The sequence below is a fragment of the Dipodomys ordii genome, unplaced genomic scaffold (genome assembly GCF_000151885.1).
Source record: "Dipodomys ordii isolate 6190 unplaced genomic scaffold, Dord_2.0 Scaffold41, whole genome shotgun sequence".
Taxonomy (NCBI): Eukaryota; Metazoa; Chordata; class Mammalia; order Rodentia; family Heteromyidae; genus Dipodomys; species Dipodomys ordii.
The window spans coordinates 10,386,769-10,404,675 of NW_012267257.1; the positions used below are offsets into that span (position 1 = coordinate 10,386,769).

The window sequence follows — 17,907 nt, forward strand, 5'->3', positions numbered from 1 at the left end:
GTCCTTCATGAACAAATTATCTGGCAAGGAAATAAAAGGAGGTAAGCTAGATGGACCCAATGTCTAATGCATGCTCATTTAGTTTTTCATTAGCAGGAATTACTATTGAAAGCCCAGTACATAAAGTGTCCTTAGGCTCACCATGCTAAGCAGTAGTTAGTAGCTAAACATAGTATCTAAGAAGTCAGGGGCTTGGGAAAGCCAGAGTTTGAAGGGCTGATTCGCTGGAGGAAGAAGGGTTGATACCACTTTCCTGTTAGTCTTTCCCTGAAGATGGAATTCTGTAAACTAATTTTATCATCAAAGAGAAAACCTACAGTGAGTGGAAGATAACACACATTTGCAAACTCAAAGGAGAACAAAATCAGTTTGCAGAGAAAGCCATAGGGGGTGGGAGGAGTGAGGAAAGATGCCATCTTCAGATCAAACTCTTTGGTCCTCCTCTGCTAATCTTTCCTGTGAGATCCGTAGAGGAAATAATCTATTCTTTGAATGTGTGGGGTGGGCATTTACCCAAGGCTCCCTGCAAGTAGCTGCAACAATCCTCACACAAAAGTTAGAGCAAACACAAAGATTACTTTGTATTTGTTATTCATTTCACACAAGAAAAAAAAAAACTTACCAGCAAATAAGAGATTGACATCATTAACATTTTACTTCATTAAAGAGAGTGAGAGCAGAGCTCCTACAGATGGAATCCCAGTTCCAAATCTTTAATATTTTGCTTCTAATATTGTCTCAAGTTTTCCATTTGAATGCGTTCAGTCTCTTGTAATACAAAAGTGCAAAGGTGAGGCTGACAGAGAGGGATAATCAGGCCAGAGTATTGTCTTTAAGGATTCTCAGCAATAGCCGTTATCTTTTTGACTGGAGAAAACCTTGTTATCCTGACTACAAAGTTGTTGTCAAATCACCATAGCAATGAATCGTAATCCTGTCCCTAACAATGCAAAGGGACAGAGAGGGAGTGACTTTGACTGAGACCACATCAGTAGAATGGACAGCTGCTAGCAGGACTAGACCTTCAAGCACTTTTCCCAGTAGCAGGACAGATCAGTGGCTGGCCTTTGGAGTGGTTGTCAGGTGGAGTTCGGGAAGGGCATGCATGAAATGGTGAGCAATAAATCCTCAAAATCCAGATAGTCAAATCAAGTACTCAAGGCATGTTCACCAGTTCATTTTAGTGGAAAAAAGGTACTGATCACGGGCAATGTTAGAATTTAGCCTGGTTACTGGGGCCTGGTGGAATCAGAGATTATTTGGTATAGTTATCTGAGGAATTCTAGAAATGATAGGCAAGATTTTGAATATGAGCACTTATTTTCATTTTTGTAAATAGAGGTTCCTTAGATTTAACCAGATTGTTAAAGATAATTATGGTCCTCAAAGCTTTAAGAGTCACAGATGGAGTTTACTCTCCCATTCAACCCATATGAACATAGAAGGAAACCCATTTATTTAAAGTTACTGGACCACTGAGTGGTATATGGCATATGGCAAATTATCTTCTGTTTATTCCCCTTGTTACAGCATTTTGAGCATTTTGTCCATTGTCAATCTTAGTGACTCAACCTTAGTGACTAATCATTTGGTGCCTTCAAATCCAGCAAGTGACTATCTTGGACTAGTCAACCGAAAAATGACTAATGATTATCACCAAGGCATCCATCATAAAAGTTAGAATCCAACAAATATAAACATAGTCTCTTCTTGAGGAATGATCAGTCTAAGTGGGGATAATTATATCTAAGGATCCATGCAGGAATTGTACCTCTAAGAATTATCAGGAAGCCAGTGAAAACTAGTATGTTCCTTTTACTTTTTTTTTCTTTGTTTTTGTGGTGGTGAGGATAAAACCTAGGGCCTTGCATATGTTAGCTAAGTATTCTACTCTGAGCTATATCCCCAAACTCAAAATAACGTATGTCCAGAGCTATGTTTGAATGCCTTGATGTGAACTGAATTCTGGAGGCAAGTCTCTGAGGACCATAAAAAATTAAATTAGATTTTAAATGTATTTGCATTTGGGTAAGTTGGAGAAAGAGTCGAGATGTTTTGAGTGACCAGGGCCTGGTGGCTATATGTGATGTGGATATATTAAGTGCCAACTATCTGAAGTATCAAGTGGGGTCACCAAAGAGAAAAATATGGGTCCTTGATGTGAATGACCATTTAACCTATACCAACTTGATACAAAATATACAAACATTAACCATATCAGTAGATAAATAACTCTGTGATGCCCCTCTACATATGCACAAACTCAAGGCCTTCTGTACCAACTTCTACTTCACTAGGCAACTAAACTAACAAATGATCCACATCTTTCCCACACTAATTGAGCAAATGGAATATAAAGAATCAACTATACTTATTCCTGAACCTATTTGTGACTTTTGTATTTATTTCTGGAATTGTATTTATTTGAATATTCTATAAACCAGTAAGTATTAAACATTTTTGGAAGACTTGACAAAACCAAATTACTAAAAGTATAATTATCCTTAAACTAGGTAAAAAAGAAAGACAATTATAAAAGATTGGGGAAATGATCATAAAATTCTAGAAGAATACTGTACTCAGATTTGCAACTGTCTTTATGGCTTTAGTTCACTTGAAAAAACTGTAAGCACAAAGCATAGACCAGATGTATTTGGTGTGGTTTGAAGGGGTCATCCCCTCAATGGACTCAAATTCAAAGAAAAATTCTGGACCCTGTGTTAATAGACTGATGAACTGATGTACACTTAGAGAAGTGATTGGAAGATGAAGTGCGTGAGTACAATGCTTCATTTGAAAGTCTCATTTCTGATTTTTATTGACTTTTTAAAATTTAACTGTCACTAACTGTCCCAACAGTAGCTGAAGAGGACTTTGAAAGTTAGTGAATGGATAAGAATATGGATATAAGCTTATTCATGCCCAAACTTTACAAACACGCATACCCATAACCTCCTGTTATTTTTCAAGTTCTGTTTCAGGATGGAGCATATGCCCCCTGGTCCCCCCATCAAAAAAAAGCCCACAGAATTAGACTCAAACACTTTCAAAGACTCATGAAAGGTCTTGTGAGAAAATGAGAGAGAAAGGCTAATTATACTTTCTTAAGGGTCTGCCTCTAAACAAATACTGAAAAATATTGAGCGACTATTGTTTAAATGAGTTTCTAAATGAAACTCAGCCTTGGGTCTTATCGAGGCTCAGATAGGCAGGCGAGAGTGTGGAATTTCCCTTAAGAACAAGAACTTAAGAAGAGAAACTGGGTAGAACAACAAAAATTCTCAAGGTAGTTAAGAAAGCTCAGCTCTGCTCCTGTACCTTTTTTTTGAATATTAGGTAAAAACATTAAAAACAACCTCAGGTTGAGTGCTGGTGGCTCATGCCTATAATCCTAGATATTCAGGAGGCTGAAATCTGACAATCATGGTTCATGGCCAGCCCAGGCAGGAAAGTCAGTGAAATTCTTATCTCCAATTAATCACCAAAAATGTTGGAAGTAGAGCTGTGGCTCAAAGTGGTAGAATGATAACCTTGAGCAAAAGAGCTCAGAAACAATGCCGGGCCCTAAGTTCAAGTCCCAGAACTGGCACACATACCCCCCAAAATCTCAGTAGTATTGACTCAGAAGAGTCATAAACAGGGCTGGGAAGGTGGCTCAGTGGTAGAGCGCTTGCCTTGCATGCTCAAGGCCCTGGGTTCGATTCCTCAGCACCACATAAGCAAAAAGAAAAAAGCCGGAAGTGGCACTGTGGCTCAAGTGGTAGAGTGCTAGCCTTGAGCTGAAGAGCTGAGGGACAGCGCCCAGGCCCAGAGTTCAGGTCCCACGACCGGACCCAAAAAAAAAAAAAAAAGAATCATTTCACAAACAGAATTTATAAAACTCCTCCGAACTCCTTGAACCTGGTCCTACTAAATACACCAAGTTTATCACCTTTCCAGTGTCATTTCCTATGTCTTCACTGCTAGCTTGTGAGCTCATGAAGCATTACATCCTTGCTTCATTCATCTCTGTGTTTCTTGAAATGTCTCTCGATCTTCCAAAACTTCAGATACTTCTATTGCTTTTCCACCTAAAACTTTCTATACCTCCTCATTCCCTGCAGCATAAAACAGAATGGCTTTCTTGGTCTGACTCTTCTTTACCTAACTCTCACCATCTACAGCTCTAGGCTTTCCAAGCAATTTCAAGAACATTTTCTTCATGCCTCCAAGCCATTACTTAAGTGCTTCCCATGGTCAGAACCTTTCATGTTACTTCCTCCCTCCTTTCTGCCTGGTTATCTCTGACATGCCTTTCTCAGAAACTATAAGAAGCCTTCCCAGACATCTTCAAAACTGGGTTACCCATAAGGACATGCCCCTTTTCTGTGACATTATTTTTTAATTTTTGCTACTTGTGAGGCAAATATTAGAAGGATCATGGTTCAAAGTCAGCTTGGGCAAATAGGAACATAGTGTCCAGGCAGGCCCAGGCAGAAATATGAGACCATATTTGAGTTCATTACCCAGTACAAGAAAGAAAAGAAAAGAGAGAGAGAGGGCAGGAGGGAGGGAGGAAAGAAGGAAGGAAGGAAGGAAGGAAGGAAGGAAGGAAGGAAGGAAGGAAGGAAGGAAGGAAGGAAGGAAAAAACAATTTCAGATGTCAAACATGTGGTCCCTTTAGCCTCTGTTCCCTCCCTTGCCTGCAACACTCGGCACTCTGAACTATGGTTATCTTCATTCTCTAGAAAACTCTTCAAGGGTTTATGTTCCCCTAATTCTTTTGCACATAATTTGCATGTGCACAATAATAGAAGATACATGATATAAAAACTCAATACAACATGTTTATGTGAATATATGCTCATAGTAGGCACCCAATCAAGGGTGACTGAGATGAATTATCTTAGAAATAACATAATGGCCCCAAACCAAGGACCAGAAAATGTCAGTTAGCTGCCTGCCAGTGTTTATGGAATTTTATTGGGACACAAGTCTAGCTCTGGTTCTGTCCACTGCTCCTTGCTCATTCTAATGGCAGAGTGGAGTAGCTGAGACAGAACTCACAACACAGACAAAGCACAAAATATTTACTATCTGATCCTTTGAAAAAACTTTGTCAACCTTTGGCATAAACTGGCATGTTTACCCTTCTTATGCCACTGTGAAGTCTGATGACGCTTCTGTCTCTTTCTCAGACTGTGTGAATATGCATAAAATAAATAAGATCACAAAGGAAGCTATGTTGAAAGCAATGATAAAAATAATATTCTGATACAGTCATACAGTACTTCTTTATTTTAGAAAACCTAGCAATGAATTCAAGCTACCATGATGAATTCAAAGTACTAATAAACATAACTATTTTCGAAGTATGGGCAACAATTACAATGAGATAAGAAAAGACTCATCGTTCTAACAGTGACAAAAATCACAGTATTGCTAACGCCACCATGGTCTGTTGTGTGAATTGATTTATGAAGAAAATGCTAGGTTGCAATTGCTGAAACTAAGAATGTAATTATTTTCTAAGTAAGAGCAGGAACCCCTTAAATTCTCCTCAGAGCAGCCTCAGGGAGCTGCAGACTTCAGCTTGAATGCCAGGCTGTGAAAAAGTCATTGCCTAGATTATCCAGAGTGAGCAGGACAGTAAAGAGAAACAAAGCCTTATATTCAGAGACACATCCAAGTGTCTCGTTAAATTTTTGAGTGGTGTTAAGGCAGGATTTTTTCTATACCAAAATGAATGGAAAGAGAGAAGTCCAAACCACTAAGAAGTCACATTAGGGAAAAAAAAAGATCTTTTATTTGGCCTTCAGCCTTTTTCTTTATTTACGTGTTGGTTGAACCCAACCAAATGACAAACAGATGGATGGAACAGGCAATCATAAACTCAGATGGCAATTTGTCCCAGATAGGGCAATGGTACAGCACACTTTCATTTACAGTTTTACAAATGGCTCCCTCAACTGCTACCTAAGAATTCAATTCACGTCAAGTTCCATCCATCTGGCAAGGAAGGATATGAGGAATGCTCCCAGTTGGAGGGACTGAAGTTACAAGGAAATCAATTTGCAGAAGTGTAGGTCAGATCTCCACATAAACATTTAGAACAGCCCTTCCATCTGAGTTGGAGTGGAAGGGTTTGGCAGCTGTCAGAATTTCTGGAACCAGGCACCCATCTGGAAGGTGCTTCTGAGAGTTTCAATGTGGAAACTAAAGGTAAGACAAAGGAATTCTTGTTTTCACAAAGTACCACTTGTTAACATGAATCTCTACTGACATCCAAGCATACCCACTGCTGTTTATTTCTAGTCCATTATGGCAGAAAGGAAGGTTTAAACCTAAAACAGCACATTTCCCTAAATACCTTCTTGGAAAGAAAGGGGGAAATTGCTTCACTTGCCATCCTCCTCAATCCTCTCTAAATTAACTAATTACTTAAGAAGAATTCCTTAGGGCTGAGGCTGTAGCTTAGTGTCAGAGTACTTGCCAAGCACGCACAAAGGTCTGGATTAGATCCCTGCATTGCAAAAAGAAAAACTTCTTTAAATATTTTCAATCTTGTCTTTGGATAGCTAGAAAGCCAGTATAGGACTATATTACTACTAGATATTGTGGTCATTTGTCTACTGTTATATATTCTAGTAAAGTGCTATGAAGAAAATTGGCAACTCACTTACGAAGAGCTTGAAAACACATTTGTTTTCTGTAAGAAATAAAGTTACAGTGGGAACTTTCAAGGTAGCCAAACTCACACACACACACACACACACACACACACAGATACATACATACATACATACACATACATATGGTCTTTGAAGGCTTACCACATACCAATAATCCCTTTTATAATAAGAAAACAATGGCAACATGTTACTTCCAGGGGGTCGGGTAGCATGTGCATGAACAAGCCTATATTGGGTCTGAGGACAAATGCTATTTACCTGTGTGGTCTCTGACATTAGTAACACAAACCTTATATAACTGCTTGTGGCTCATATGTTTTAAGTGATCGACTTCAAAACAACTGCCTATAGTGTGGCAGTGTGTCTCCCTGTGGTTAAGGGTAGAAGAATCAACATAAAAAACCCCCATGAACCACCATGCTGTGCAGAAACATCACCATGTCTTTACTGCCTTTCTGATGCTGCTCTGAGCATCTGCATTTTCCAGTGACAGAAACCCAGGCTCAGAAGATTGAGCAGCTCACTCAAGGTTCAAGCTAGGGGTTCAATCCCATGACTGGTGTCCGAATGATGTCCAGCACCTATTTAACATGCGCTGTGTTTGTTCAATGTGAGGTGTTATACACCAGAGGAGAGCAGGTCAGAAGTTTCCCTCACCTTCCAGGAGGAAGACAGATAGTGGATAAGGAAAGAGCGCCAGGGCACATGTAAATATCACAGGGAAACCTAAGCTAAAGCTGGGGTGCAGGAGGGTAGACAGGTAGGGATTCCTGGAAGAAAGAAGGAATCTTGCAGGATGAGCCACAGTTAGCTCAGGAAAGAGGTAGAAGAGATGTCTGCCAGAAAATAGCAAGCATAAAGACCCACAGGCAGGAAAAAGATGCCTAGAATACAAGCAGAGAAGAAGGCCCATCTCAAAAGAAGCCTGTGTACAGATGGGGCCTTACTGTGCACTCAAGGGTGCTGTTCAAAGCAGTTCACATTGCAATCACTTACTTTCACAAGCCTTTTAAAGGAAATGAGTAAGATGCCTATCCCTTCTGTTTCCAAAGCACAGAGAAGTTAATGAGTAACTTCAACTGTACAGACTAAAAGTAGTAGGACAAAAGTTTGCAAAAAGAAGTCCAGTCCAGCTGGGTACTGGTAGCTCACACCTGTAATCCTAACTACACAGGAGGCTGAGGTCTGAGGATCTGTGGCTCAAAGCCAGTCTAGGTAGAAAAGTCCGTGAAACTCTTATCTTCAATTAACTACCCAAAAATTGCTAGAAGTGGAGCTGTGGCTCAAGCAGTAGAGCACTAGCCTTGAGCAAAAAAGCCCAGGGACAGCACCTAGGCCCTCAGTTCAGGCCAACGGTCTACTCCAGAACCCATGTGTCAAAGCACTAGTCTCTATAATAGCATCACAGGATTTTTTTTAATGCCACGTACTTCAGCATATTCTTTTATACTGTTTATTCCATTCCATTTTGTTCTTCCTATTGTTCTCTTACATTCTTTATATCCCATCCTAACCCAACTGATTACATTCTACTTATTTTTGAGTCAGGGTATCACTATATGACCCAGTTTGGCCTTGAACTTTCAATTGTCCTGAATACTGGGGTTACAGGTGTGTACCACCATATCCAGCTCCTCTTTTTTACTTAAGGAAATGATGATTGGATTCAAGCAACTTTGCCAGGATTAATCTTCACTTTAGAGATACCTCTCCTGATTCTACATTTGAAAAACTTAAACCTAAGAGAAAATGACATCAGCCATGCTGTATCAATTCTGAATGAGAAACTCCTTCAAATCTCAGAGCTTCAGACCTGCACCATGAGCCTTAGAACTACTCAAGGAAAATCCAGAAATCTGTCCAACTTCGTCTGTGAAGCTCAGACTCAGTCTTCATTTCAGTAATGGTCTTTTTCAAGCTCATTTCCAGTGAGGTAACTAATAGAACGCAAACAGGACTTGTTTAAGGAAGACTTATGATGGGATATACAGATAGAAGGGTCTTCACAAAAATATCAACGGGTGATCAATCATTTTTGAAACCTACCCTAAGGGTATGGCTGTGACTTTGACATTCTCAAGTAAAACCAATATGAAGGCATTGTAACTGGGCTTGATGTAGCATAATATGAAGATGAATTCTGAAGTCTTATTAGAAAGACATTTGCAGGGATCCAGAGAATTGTTTAGGCAGAAAACTGTGAAAGGGAGCCAATGCTAAGCACTATTCTTTTGCATTTATTAGAATAACTAAGAAACTCACGTTCAAAGCTTTTCACAGGTCAGACACTTTCTTTTCTTTTTCTTTTTTACAAGAGAAAAGTTTAAGTAATTAAACAGAATGCTTAAGGTGTTCAAAGAATAAGGATTCAGCATGCCAGGAGCAAAGGTAAAGTAGACAATCTTATAATAAAAAATTATTAGTCATGTGAAAAAATTATGTTAGAAATGGATAGGGTATAAAAAAAAATCTAGGAATAAGATTGTCTACTTTACCTTTGCTCCTGGCATGCCGAATCCACAGTTACATGAGTAGGGTAATGAGACATTTCATAGCGAGCATTGTTACCTCCTCCTTTATTTCCCCCCTAACTTCACTTTCCTCCCCGCCTCCCAACTCCTCCCACCCCCGACCCCGACATTGAAACGTTCATTCAGTGTAGTGTCCTGTACATCTCATCGTCACAATGAGTCAGCCTGCATCCCCATTTAAGCGTTCTGCAATATCCCTTCCCCTCCCGAATTACAAAAATGTATATACAAGGTGCAGAACACCAGCATCAAATCCAGTGAAAACAGGGGTTATACCATGGGGGAGGAGATACAATAGAAACAAAAGAATCACATAGTGCATTGTAAGTATATTATAACACTAGCAAGAAAGAAAAAAGAAAAAAAAAACCTCTTGTGTCCCTGTCTTGGGATACATTTTGCTTAACATTATTTCTCATGTGGTCGTATGTACATAGCCTTTGACCTTTGCTTGTCCTAGACATCTAGTCACTGCAAACAAGGGAAAACATGGGACTTATGTTTTTTGGGCCTGCTTACTTCATGTAATATAATTTTTTCTAGGTCTTCCCATTTCCTAAAGAAAGAGGCAATGTCATTCTTTCTGACAGAGGAATAGAATTCCATTGTGTATACATATATATGTATATATATATGTATATACATATGTGTATATATATGTGTGTGTGTGTGTGTGTGTGTGTGTGTGTATATATATATATATATATATATATATATATATCACATTTTCTTGATCCATTCTTCTACTGAGGGGCATTTGGGTTGGTTCCATATCTTAGCTATAGTAAATAATGCTGCAATAGCTTTAGTATGGTCTTGTTTGTGATCCTTTGGGTAAATGCCCAAAAGTGGGATTGCTGGGTCATAGAGGAGCTTTATGTGAAGTCTTTGGAGGAACCTCCATTCTGCTTTCCAGAGTGGTTGAACAAGTTTACACTCCCACCAACAATGCAGTAAGGTTCCCTTTTGGCCACATCCCTCCAGCATCTGTTGTTATTAGAGTTCTTGATTATAGCCATTCTAGTTGGGGTAAGGTAGAATCTCAGCATTGTCTACATTTGAATTTCTTTTATGCTAGAAAGTTGAACATGTCAGACACTTTCACAACCATTGGAAGAGGTATTCTGTACACCTATCTTGTTTCTAAAACACAGAAATATTTTAAACCTTCATATATGTCCGAAATGAGATAGTATAAATTTTCGACTAAAAACATCCATTGAAGGTTTTAATCTGACTTAGTCCAGCAGTGGATAATGCAAAGCTCTAGAGTGACTTTTAAGCAGTCATGTGACATCTATAGAAAAAAATTACCATAGGAAAGTTCAGTAGAAACCAGCTCTTACCTCTAAACAACCTGATAGAAACGTGTGTGAGATATGGCACTTGATAGCAGCATTGCAATGAGGAGAATTTTCCCAGGCCTTTGGTTTTCATTGTCACCATTGTACATGTATTTTTGTTTGTGAGAAAGACACTTACCCTGGGGAAATTTTTAGCCAGAAGAAGGAAGATTTCTCAGGCATTTATAGCACAAGTATTTCAAAACATGGGTGGCTATATTTATTCTTGGTTTTTATTTAATAAACACTTAAGCATTGCTATTGCTGCCTGTAAGGAATTTTCAGTATCACTGGAAAAAAAGAAATACTCTTTTCTTCAAATGCATGGCCTCTCTGCTTGAATAAAAATGCCGGAGAAAGTTTTCAAAACACTGCAAAATATGTTGCAGCCTTCAGGATTGCCTCTTCAAATCTTTTCTTTGCTGCTCAAAAACATTAAAAATCTAGCACAAGTAAAGAAGCCAGTGAATCAGCCAGTGAATCTGCCCCAGGCCAACGTTAAGGGAGACTACAAAAGGTGCTCCTATTTAAGTTTTCATCCTTCTTAGCCAGAGACTAGACTATTCCCTGACACAAAGTCTGAGTGGGTACCTCTGTGTTGAGGAAGCAGATATGGGATGAAGAACAAAGCTTGCTTGGTCCCAACTCATGACTCATACGATCATCAGAACATCTGGCTGAAATATCATAGTAACTGGTTAGCAGGTAGAAACCCTCTACCGTTGTCTAGTATAATCTCTCAGGCTGGTTTTCTATTAGTCAGGAAGGTATTTCTTTTTTTAAAAATATTTTTTTATTGAGATTAAGTGATTACATGAATTTCACAAATTTCACAGTATTATAGGATAGTGATACTTAAAGTCCCAGACACATTTTAACCAGGAAGGTATTTCTTTAAGAACATTTCTTATACTGTCCCCAAATGATCTCTACAATAGCATTAGTCTCGTTGCATGGCAGGAAAGCGGAACAATTGACAGGTACTTACCTACCAAGATGAAGTGACAGAATTTAAACAAGGACTGCCCAGTCAGATTCTGATATCCAACATATAAATGTAGGAGAACTAAAAACATTCACTCTACAGACTACATTAACTGTAGTTTTGACTAAGAGCCCAGGAAAGCTCTCTCTACACTCTGAGATGTTGACAAGCAGCCCAACATTACATGCCAACAAACTCTGAAGGCTTTTCTTTCCATCCCAGCTACAACCTAATAAGAGAGTGTCCAGACACAAGGGCACAGTGGCTCATGTCTGCATTCCTAGCTACTCAGGAAGTAGTGATCAGGAGGATTATGTTTTAAGGCCAGCTCTGATTTTTTTTTTTAAGCAAGATCTCATCACAAAAGAAAAAACACTACATGGTGACATGGACCTGTCAATCATCCCTAGAACTATGGTGGGAAGTAGAAATAGGAGGATATGGTCCCAACAAAAAGAAGGGCTCTATTTAGAAGTAATCAGAGCACACTATGTTGAAAATGAATGACTGATGAGGATGGGGGATCAGGAGGGAAAAATATGGGAGAAAATGAGGGAAGAGGTGACCCTATCCAAAAGCAATGTACTCATTACCTGACCTCTGTAACTGTAACCCTTCTGTACATCACCTTTACAATAATAAATTTAAAAAATAATAACTAGAGCAAAAAGTGGTTCAAGTGAGGTGTAGTAGTTCAAGTGGTAGAATACCTGCTTAGCAAGTGGGAAACCCTGAATTCTAAAGCCAGAAAGAAATAGGGATCTCCTACACAGGTTGAGCGCAGCCCTGCATCTTTGAAGGTAGATTCTTGGCCTAAGGGGACGTGAAGCTTCACCAACAAGGAGTAATGGGCTAGAAGTCAGGAGGATTCCGTTCTACTCTTTTTTTTTCCCTTCGGTCGGTCATGGTGCCTGAACTCTGGGCCTGGGCACAGTCCCTCAGCTCTTCAGCTCAAGGCTAACGCTCTACCACTTGAGACACAGCACCACTTCTGATTTTTTTCTGCTTATGTGGCGCTGAGGATTTGAACCCAGAGCCTCATGCACGCAAGGCAAGCACTCTACCACTGAGCCAACTTTCCAGCCCTCAGTTCTACTTTTAATTCTGTCCCCACATAGTCATTTCATGGGGCTGAGCAACTGATACAACTGAGGCTCCGTTTCTTCTTCTGGAAGTCTGGAGGGAAAGAACCAAACATACCCTGAATGTTGTTCATGCATAAATATGAAACTCTGATGAGGATCGTGTTTGCCTGCTATTACAGGTGAGGACACGTTCTGAGGAATCTTGCAAAAAGGACCACACTCTGGAAGATGTAGGAACAGAATTCCTAGTACAGAGCTGTAACCAGGGATGGGCTTTCCCCTCCTCATACCACATGTTCCATTGGAGGACCAAGGAGTCCAAGAATTCTAGATTTGAAGCTAACTTTCCAGGGCATTATGAAGGCATTTTGTCAAGGTAAACCAACTATAATGAATAAGTAATTAATATGAATGATGTAAAAAAAAAAATTTTTTTGGCCGGTCATGGGGCTTGGACTCTGGGCCTGGGCGTTGTCCCTGAGCACTTCAGCTCAAGGCGAGTGTTCTACCACTTGAGCCACAGTATCACTTCTGGTTTCTGGTGGTTTACTGGAGATAAGAGTTTCTCAGACTTTCCTGCCCGGGCTGGCTTTGAATCGCGATCCTCAGATCTCAGCCTCTTGAGTAGCTAGGATTACAGTCATAAGCTACCCATGCCTGGCTGAGTGATGTAAAGTTTAAAATTACATGTAAGAAATTGGGCCTTGAGTCCCTCAGACTTGAGTCCCTCGGGACTAGCTCTGAATGCTGAAATTATAGTTATTACGAGTACCTAATGCCCATATATACCTTATACTTTTGCAGGTTTTTGTAAATGTCTACAAAGCTCTTTCTTGGATACTTGTCCTTCTAAGGACACACTATAAGGCTGGAAGAAGTTATTGCCCAAGTGTTGTAGATAGGGAGCTTGTGTTCTGTGCCGGGGGGGGGGGGTGGTCATGTCACTCCTATCGCAGGTCTCAGAAGCAGTTCAGATGTGGATGTTTTTGAGAGAGCTCAGACATGGCTCCTACAACTTGTAAGTGCTTTGCCTAGAGCCATCGGCTGGTGAGCAAAGGAAACCACATTGTCTCCACTTCTGTCTCTCAACCCTGTGACTCTTATCTTTTACTTCCAGTTGTGCATGCAAGGTTAAGAAATGTCCATTTCTACCTTTTTTTTCAGTGTACCAGATAAAGAGTAAGTTTTAAAAAATACTTTGAGACTCTTATCTCCAGTTAACCACCAAAAAGGTGGACATGGAGCTGTGGCTCAAGTGGTACAGTGTCCTTGAGCAAAAGGAGCTCAGGGACAGTGAATGCCCAGGCCCTGAGTTCAAGTCCTAGACTGACACACACACACAAAATTTTAAATAGTATGTTTTGTTCTGCTCATGTTGTCTAATTTACTTGTAGGAGCAAATTACAAATGTTAAGTTTACTCCAAGACTTTCACATGAAAAAGCTGAAGTTGTAGAACTTTCAGTGTTGCACATTTAACTCATATTTGAAACAGAATGGGAATTGTTTCTATTGTAGGCATATTCCTGGTTTTGCCAACCAAATCTGATCAAGGACAGATTTGGGATTACTTTCATGGTAGAGTATTGATTTGAGACTTCTCAGTATCCTTCCCTTCTTTCCATATGTATTCCCTCCCTCCTTTCTTCTCTCCCTTCCTCTCTTCTACTCTTTCTTCTTTTCTTCCAAAAGGACCTAGAATCTATTTGCCTGATTTCTACACACTATGCTACAATTTCCTTTGAGAATCCAACTGTCTTGAAGACTCAGTCCATATACTTCCAGTCTGAATGACCCACTAGTTATTTGTTTCAGAACTTACAATATGACCACTGATTATCTAATCTGTGATTATCTAATCTGTGAGCCACCGTGATTGGCTCCGAAAATGGAAAGAAATCTATGTCTGGCCAATCAAAACACACATCAAGATTTTACTGCATGTAGGGAGAAATCCACTCTCTTTCCAGTAGAGAGCTCTGCTAGGAGACTTGAAGACTGGAGTGCCTGGCTACCTAGTGGAAAAACTTGCCTAGAAATGAATCAACAAGACAGAGAGGTAGATATCTGTCTCTGTCTGTCTCAGACTGATGAAGTGGCAGATCTGGTGTCCCCTGAATTTAGATTTTCCACTGGTCTTTTACAGTCACTGTCTCCATTTTCTCCTTTCAAGCTTCTGCCACTGAAACAAGCTCTGAAGAAACCTTTTCCCAACCAAGGAACAGGCTAGCGGGTGAAGAAACAGAAGCGGGGCTACTCAAATCTTAGATATTTTTGTCCCAACTTCACAGAGCTTTGGGAATAAGGTTCTAAACAGGCTCTTTGTAAATCCGTAAAAGCAAGCTTCGTGCGAGCCCTGTGACCTTTAATCTGGAGTCTGCCAGCTCCACACACATGTTCAGCCTCACTCAGCAGCAGCCACTTCAGTTCAAACCAAGCAGGAACCAGAGTTCAGAGGAGAAAAAAATCTTAGATGGGAAATTCTTTTGGTTCACTTTTCTTTTCTTTTCCTTTCTTTCCTTTTTTTGACAAAATAATAAAATTACCCAGCAGCATTGAAAAATCAATGTGTTTCCATCTGTAAATTCAATATGAACTTCTAATATCCTTCTAACAAGCTGAATAACAAGAATTAGAGATTGAGGCAGGGCAGAAAGCAAACCAAGACACTTGGCCCAAGATAATATGAATGCAGAGGACATGATGCATTGTATTTTTGTTTTGTTTTTTTTAAAGATTCCGCTCCTCCTGAGCAAAGTCATCAAATATTTACTTCAGATGCAATGTTTTAAAGCCAGAAGAGCTTGAAACACAGTCAGGATTGATGGCAATGGCGCCTCAGGAGTTTTCAGAACTCAGAATAGTATGTGGCTATGGGAAATGGGGAGGGGGAAGGGAGGATGACAGGTTTACTAGATACAGGGATAAATGCTGACCTGAGTATAGAAAAGGCCTGAAGCCTCTGTACCTTCTTTCACATGCATGAGGTCAAGACCTAGAGATGAGTGTTCCTCTAGTCTTATGCACTCTGCATAGCTAAGAATGTGTGTAGTCTCGACACACAAACTTACCTGATGAATTCCACAGAGTAATACTGCATAGAGGAGCTGCCTTCACTCTCTCCAGGTTTCCAAGACAGAGCCACCTCAGAATCAGAGACCACCAGGACATGAGGTTGTTGGGGTGCTGCAGGGGGCTGGCAGGAATCTAGGTACGACAATAAAACAGCTAACCATGACAGGTGGTCATAGATGCTGGAGAGGTTGAATACATTTTTTTAAAGTGTATTTCCCATAACCAAGCAAAACATCTCTGTTCAAAACAGCTTCGCGCGCGCGCGCGCACACACACACACACACACACACACACACACACACACATCACAGCTGCATTTCCACATAAGACTCTCATCAACGGCAGCTTGTTCCTCCCTTCTGCTGTAGACACCTCTGGCTAGAAGGCCAAATGCTTAGGCTTCGTTTATCGCCAGGGCAGTTGCTGTGTGCAACTTAGAACCTTCCATCCATATTCCCCTCTACCAATCAGTCTTTCTTTTGTCTCTGTTTGCATCTTGGAACTGACATTTACCACCAAGCACAATGAAATGCTTATCATCACTGACACTTGCTTTCTAGCTCTGGTGTGCTGTTTCTGTGAAGATCAGAACCCTCTACTAGCCAATGCTATACTATCTTTAGGTCCAGACTTTTCATAACTTCCAGGGTTTTTTTTTCTCAGACTACTGCTCTGTCCTGGAAGAGTTTCCTACCTTCCTAAGGATTTTTTGTAATTTGGTTTGAGGACCTGCTGGGGTTATTTGCTAGTAATTCCTTCTCCCTATAAAAAGAGTACCTTGTGCAAGCAATGACTGCAGTCTGCCTACCTCAGCAACTCAGAGATCACCTGTTATCTTCCTTTGCCATGGCTAATTCTTCTTCTCACATTTCCTTTCCTACTCACCTATCTGATCTCTCCTGTGGGTGCACTTCTCACAATTAGTGACAGACTACAGTCTAATCAGCCCTCACCCCATTAAGTTCTGAGAGGCTTTTGATCATTCCGGTCTTTTCAGGGTCTAGCACAGTACCTGGTACCTGATACTTCCTGGTTGACATTTGCTGAATGAAAGATGCATGACTAACAGCCAGTCATATTCATATTATTAATGAATTGGAACCTATTTTACCTTGGGACAAAGTGGAAACATGCCGAGGAGAGCTAAGCCGCCCTTTGCCAGTCTGGCTGTAAGCTGCTATGCTCACTTGATATTCAGTGCCTGGCTTCAAATCTCCAATCACTTCTTCCTGTCAATAATCAAACAAGAAAGGTGCTGATGGTCAGAAGTTCTGTATAAGCAAACAGGTTTACATCTTGAACCCCCTAGGAAATTGCTTGGGACAGAGAGTGTTTTGCTGTGTTTAGGATTTGCCCAGCTTTAAAATGTGCTACAAGGGAACCACAATGACATTATTTCCTAAGCCTGGAAGGTACCCCTTTATTGAGATCTACATACCAGCCTAGAACTGGACTCATTCCCACTCTCAAAGGCTGATCTCAACATCCTAATTTTTGACCAGAGTACAAAGCTGCTAGGAGGGAGGGGAATAATCGCTGAAGGCTAGAACTCAAGTTCTTTCTTTCAATTTGTAGACTGTAGTACTCCAGGGACCAGCCAACCACACAGCAAACAGAGGTCTACATTTATATCCATAAAGTAAAGGGTTCTCAAACCTAAAATAGCACCAGAATCCATCAGGAAAGCTTTAAAACAATTGGCTGGGTTTAATCTTGGGAAGGGCCTGAAGGATTTCCATTCAGCTAGTCTTGCCACTGGGCCAAGGACTCTCTCCCATTGAGAACCACTAGGATTAATGATGGATGAATATATGAACTTCCCCTTAGCAGAAAGCCCCAGCAGAAAAGGATTTGCTCCACCTTGGGCATCTACAAAAATAGCGGGTCTCTGAGGCTATGGTGCTACACGGTAGGAGAGAAGCTGTAGGGAGCTCCGGTAGTAAGGGACCAGACTTGGAGTCAGTTCACCCTGGGCTTGAATCCTGACTCTGCTACTTATTGCAAATCAACCTCCTCAGCAGAACAGATGTGCCATGGGACCACCTTGCATGGCATGAATGTTTAGGATAATATGTGGACTGCAACTACCATGGAGGATGTGCTGTGGAAATAGTCTATAATGACTGCTGATTTGGTCATGTGAATACCTTCCTCCTCCTCTGCCTCCTCTGCCTCCTTCTCCTCTGCCTCCTCCTCCCCTTCCTCCTCCTCCTCCTCC

General features: G+C 40.5%; 1 protein-coding gene across 1 annotated transcript in view; it reads right to left on the reverse strand.

Moving 5' to 3' along the window:
- The window catches only part of Egflam (EGF-like, fibronectin type III and laminin G domains), a 166,493-nt gene that overhangs the window by 81,418 nt on the left and 67,168 nt on the right, over positions 1 to 17,907 (reverse strand). The window contains exons 4-5 of the mRNA XM_013018520.1: positions 16,801 to 16,918; positions 15,686 to 15,821 (exon numbers count right to left, since the gene is read on the reverse strand). Of these exons, the coding sequence (XP_012873974.1) occupies positions 15,686 to 15,821; positions 16,801 to 16,918 (254 nt within the window). The remainder of the gene's footprint in view (positions 1 to 15,685; positions 15,822 to 16,800; positions 16,919 to 17,907) is intronic.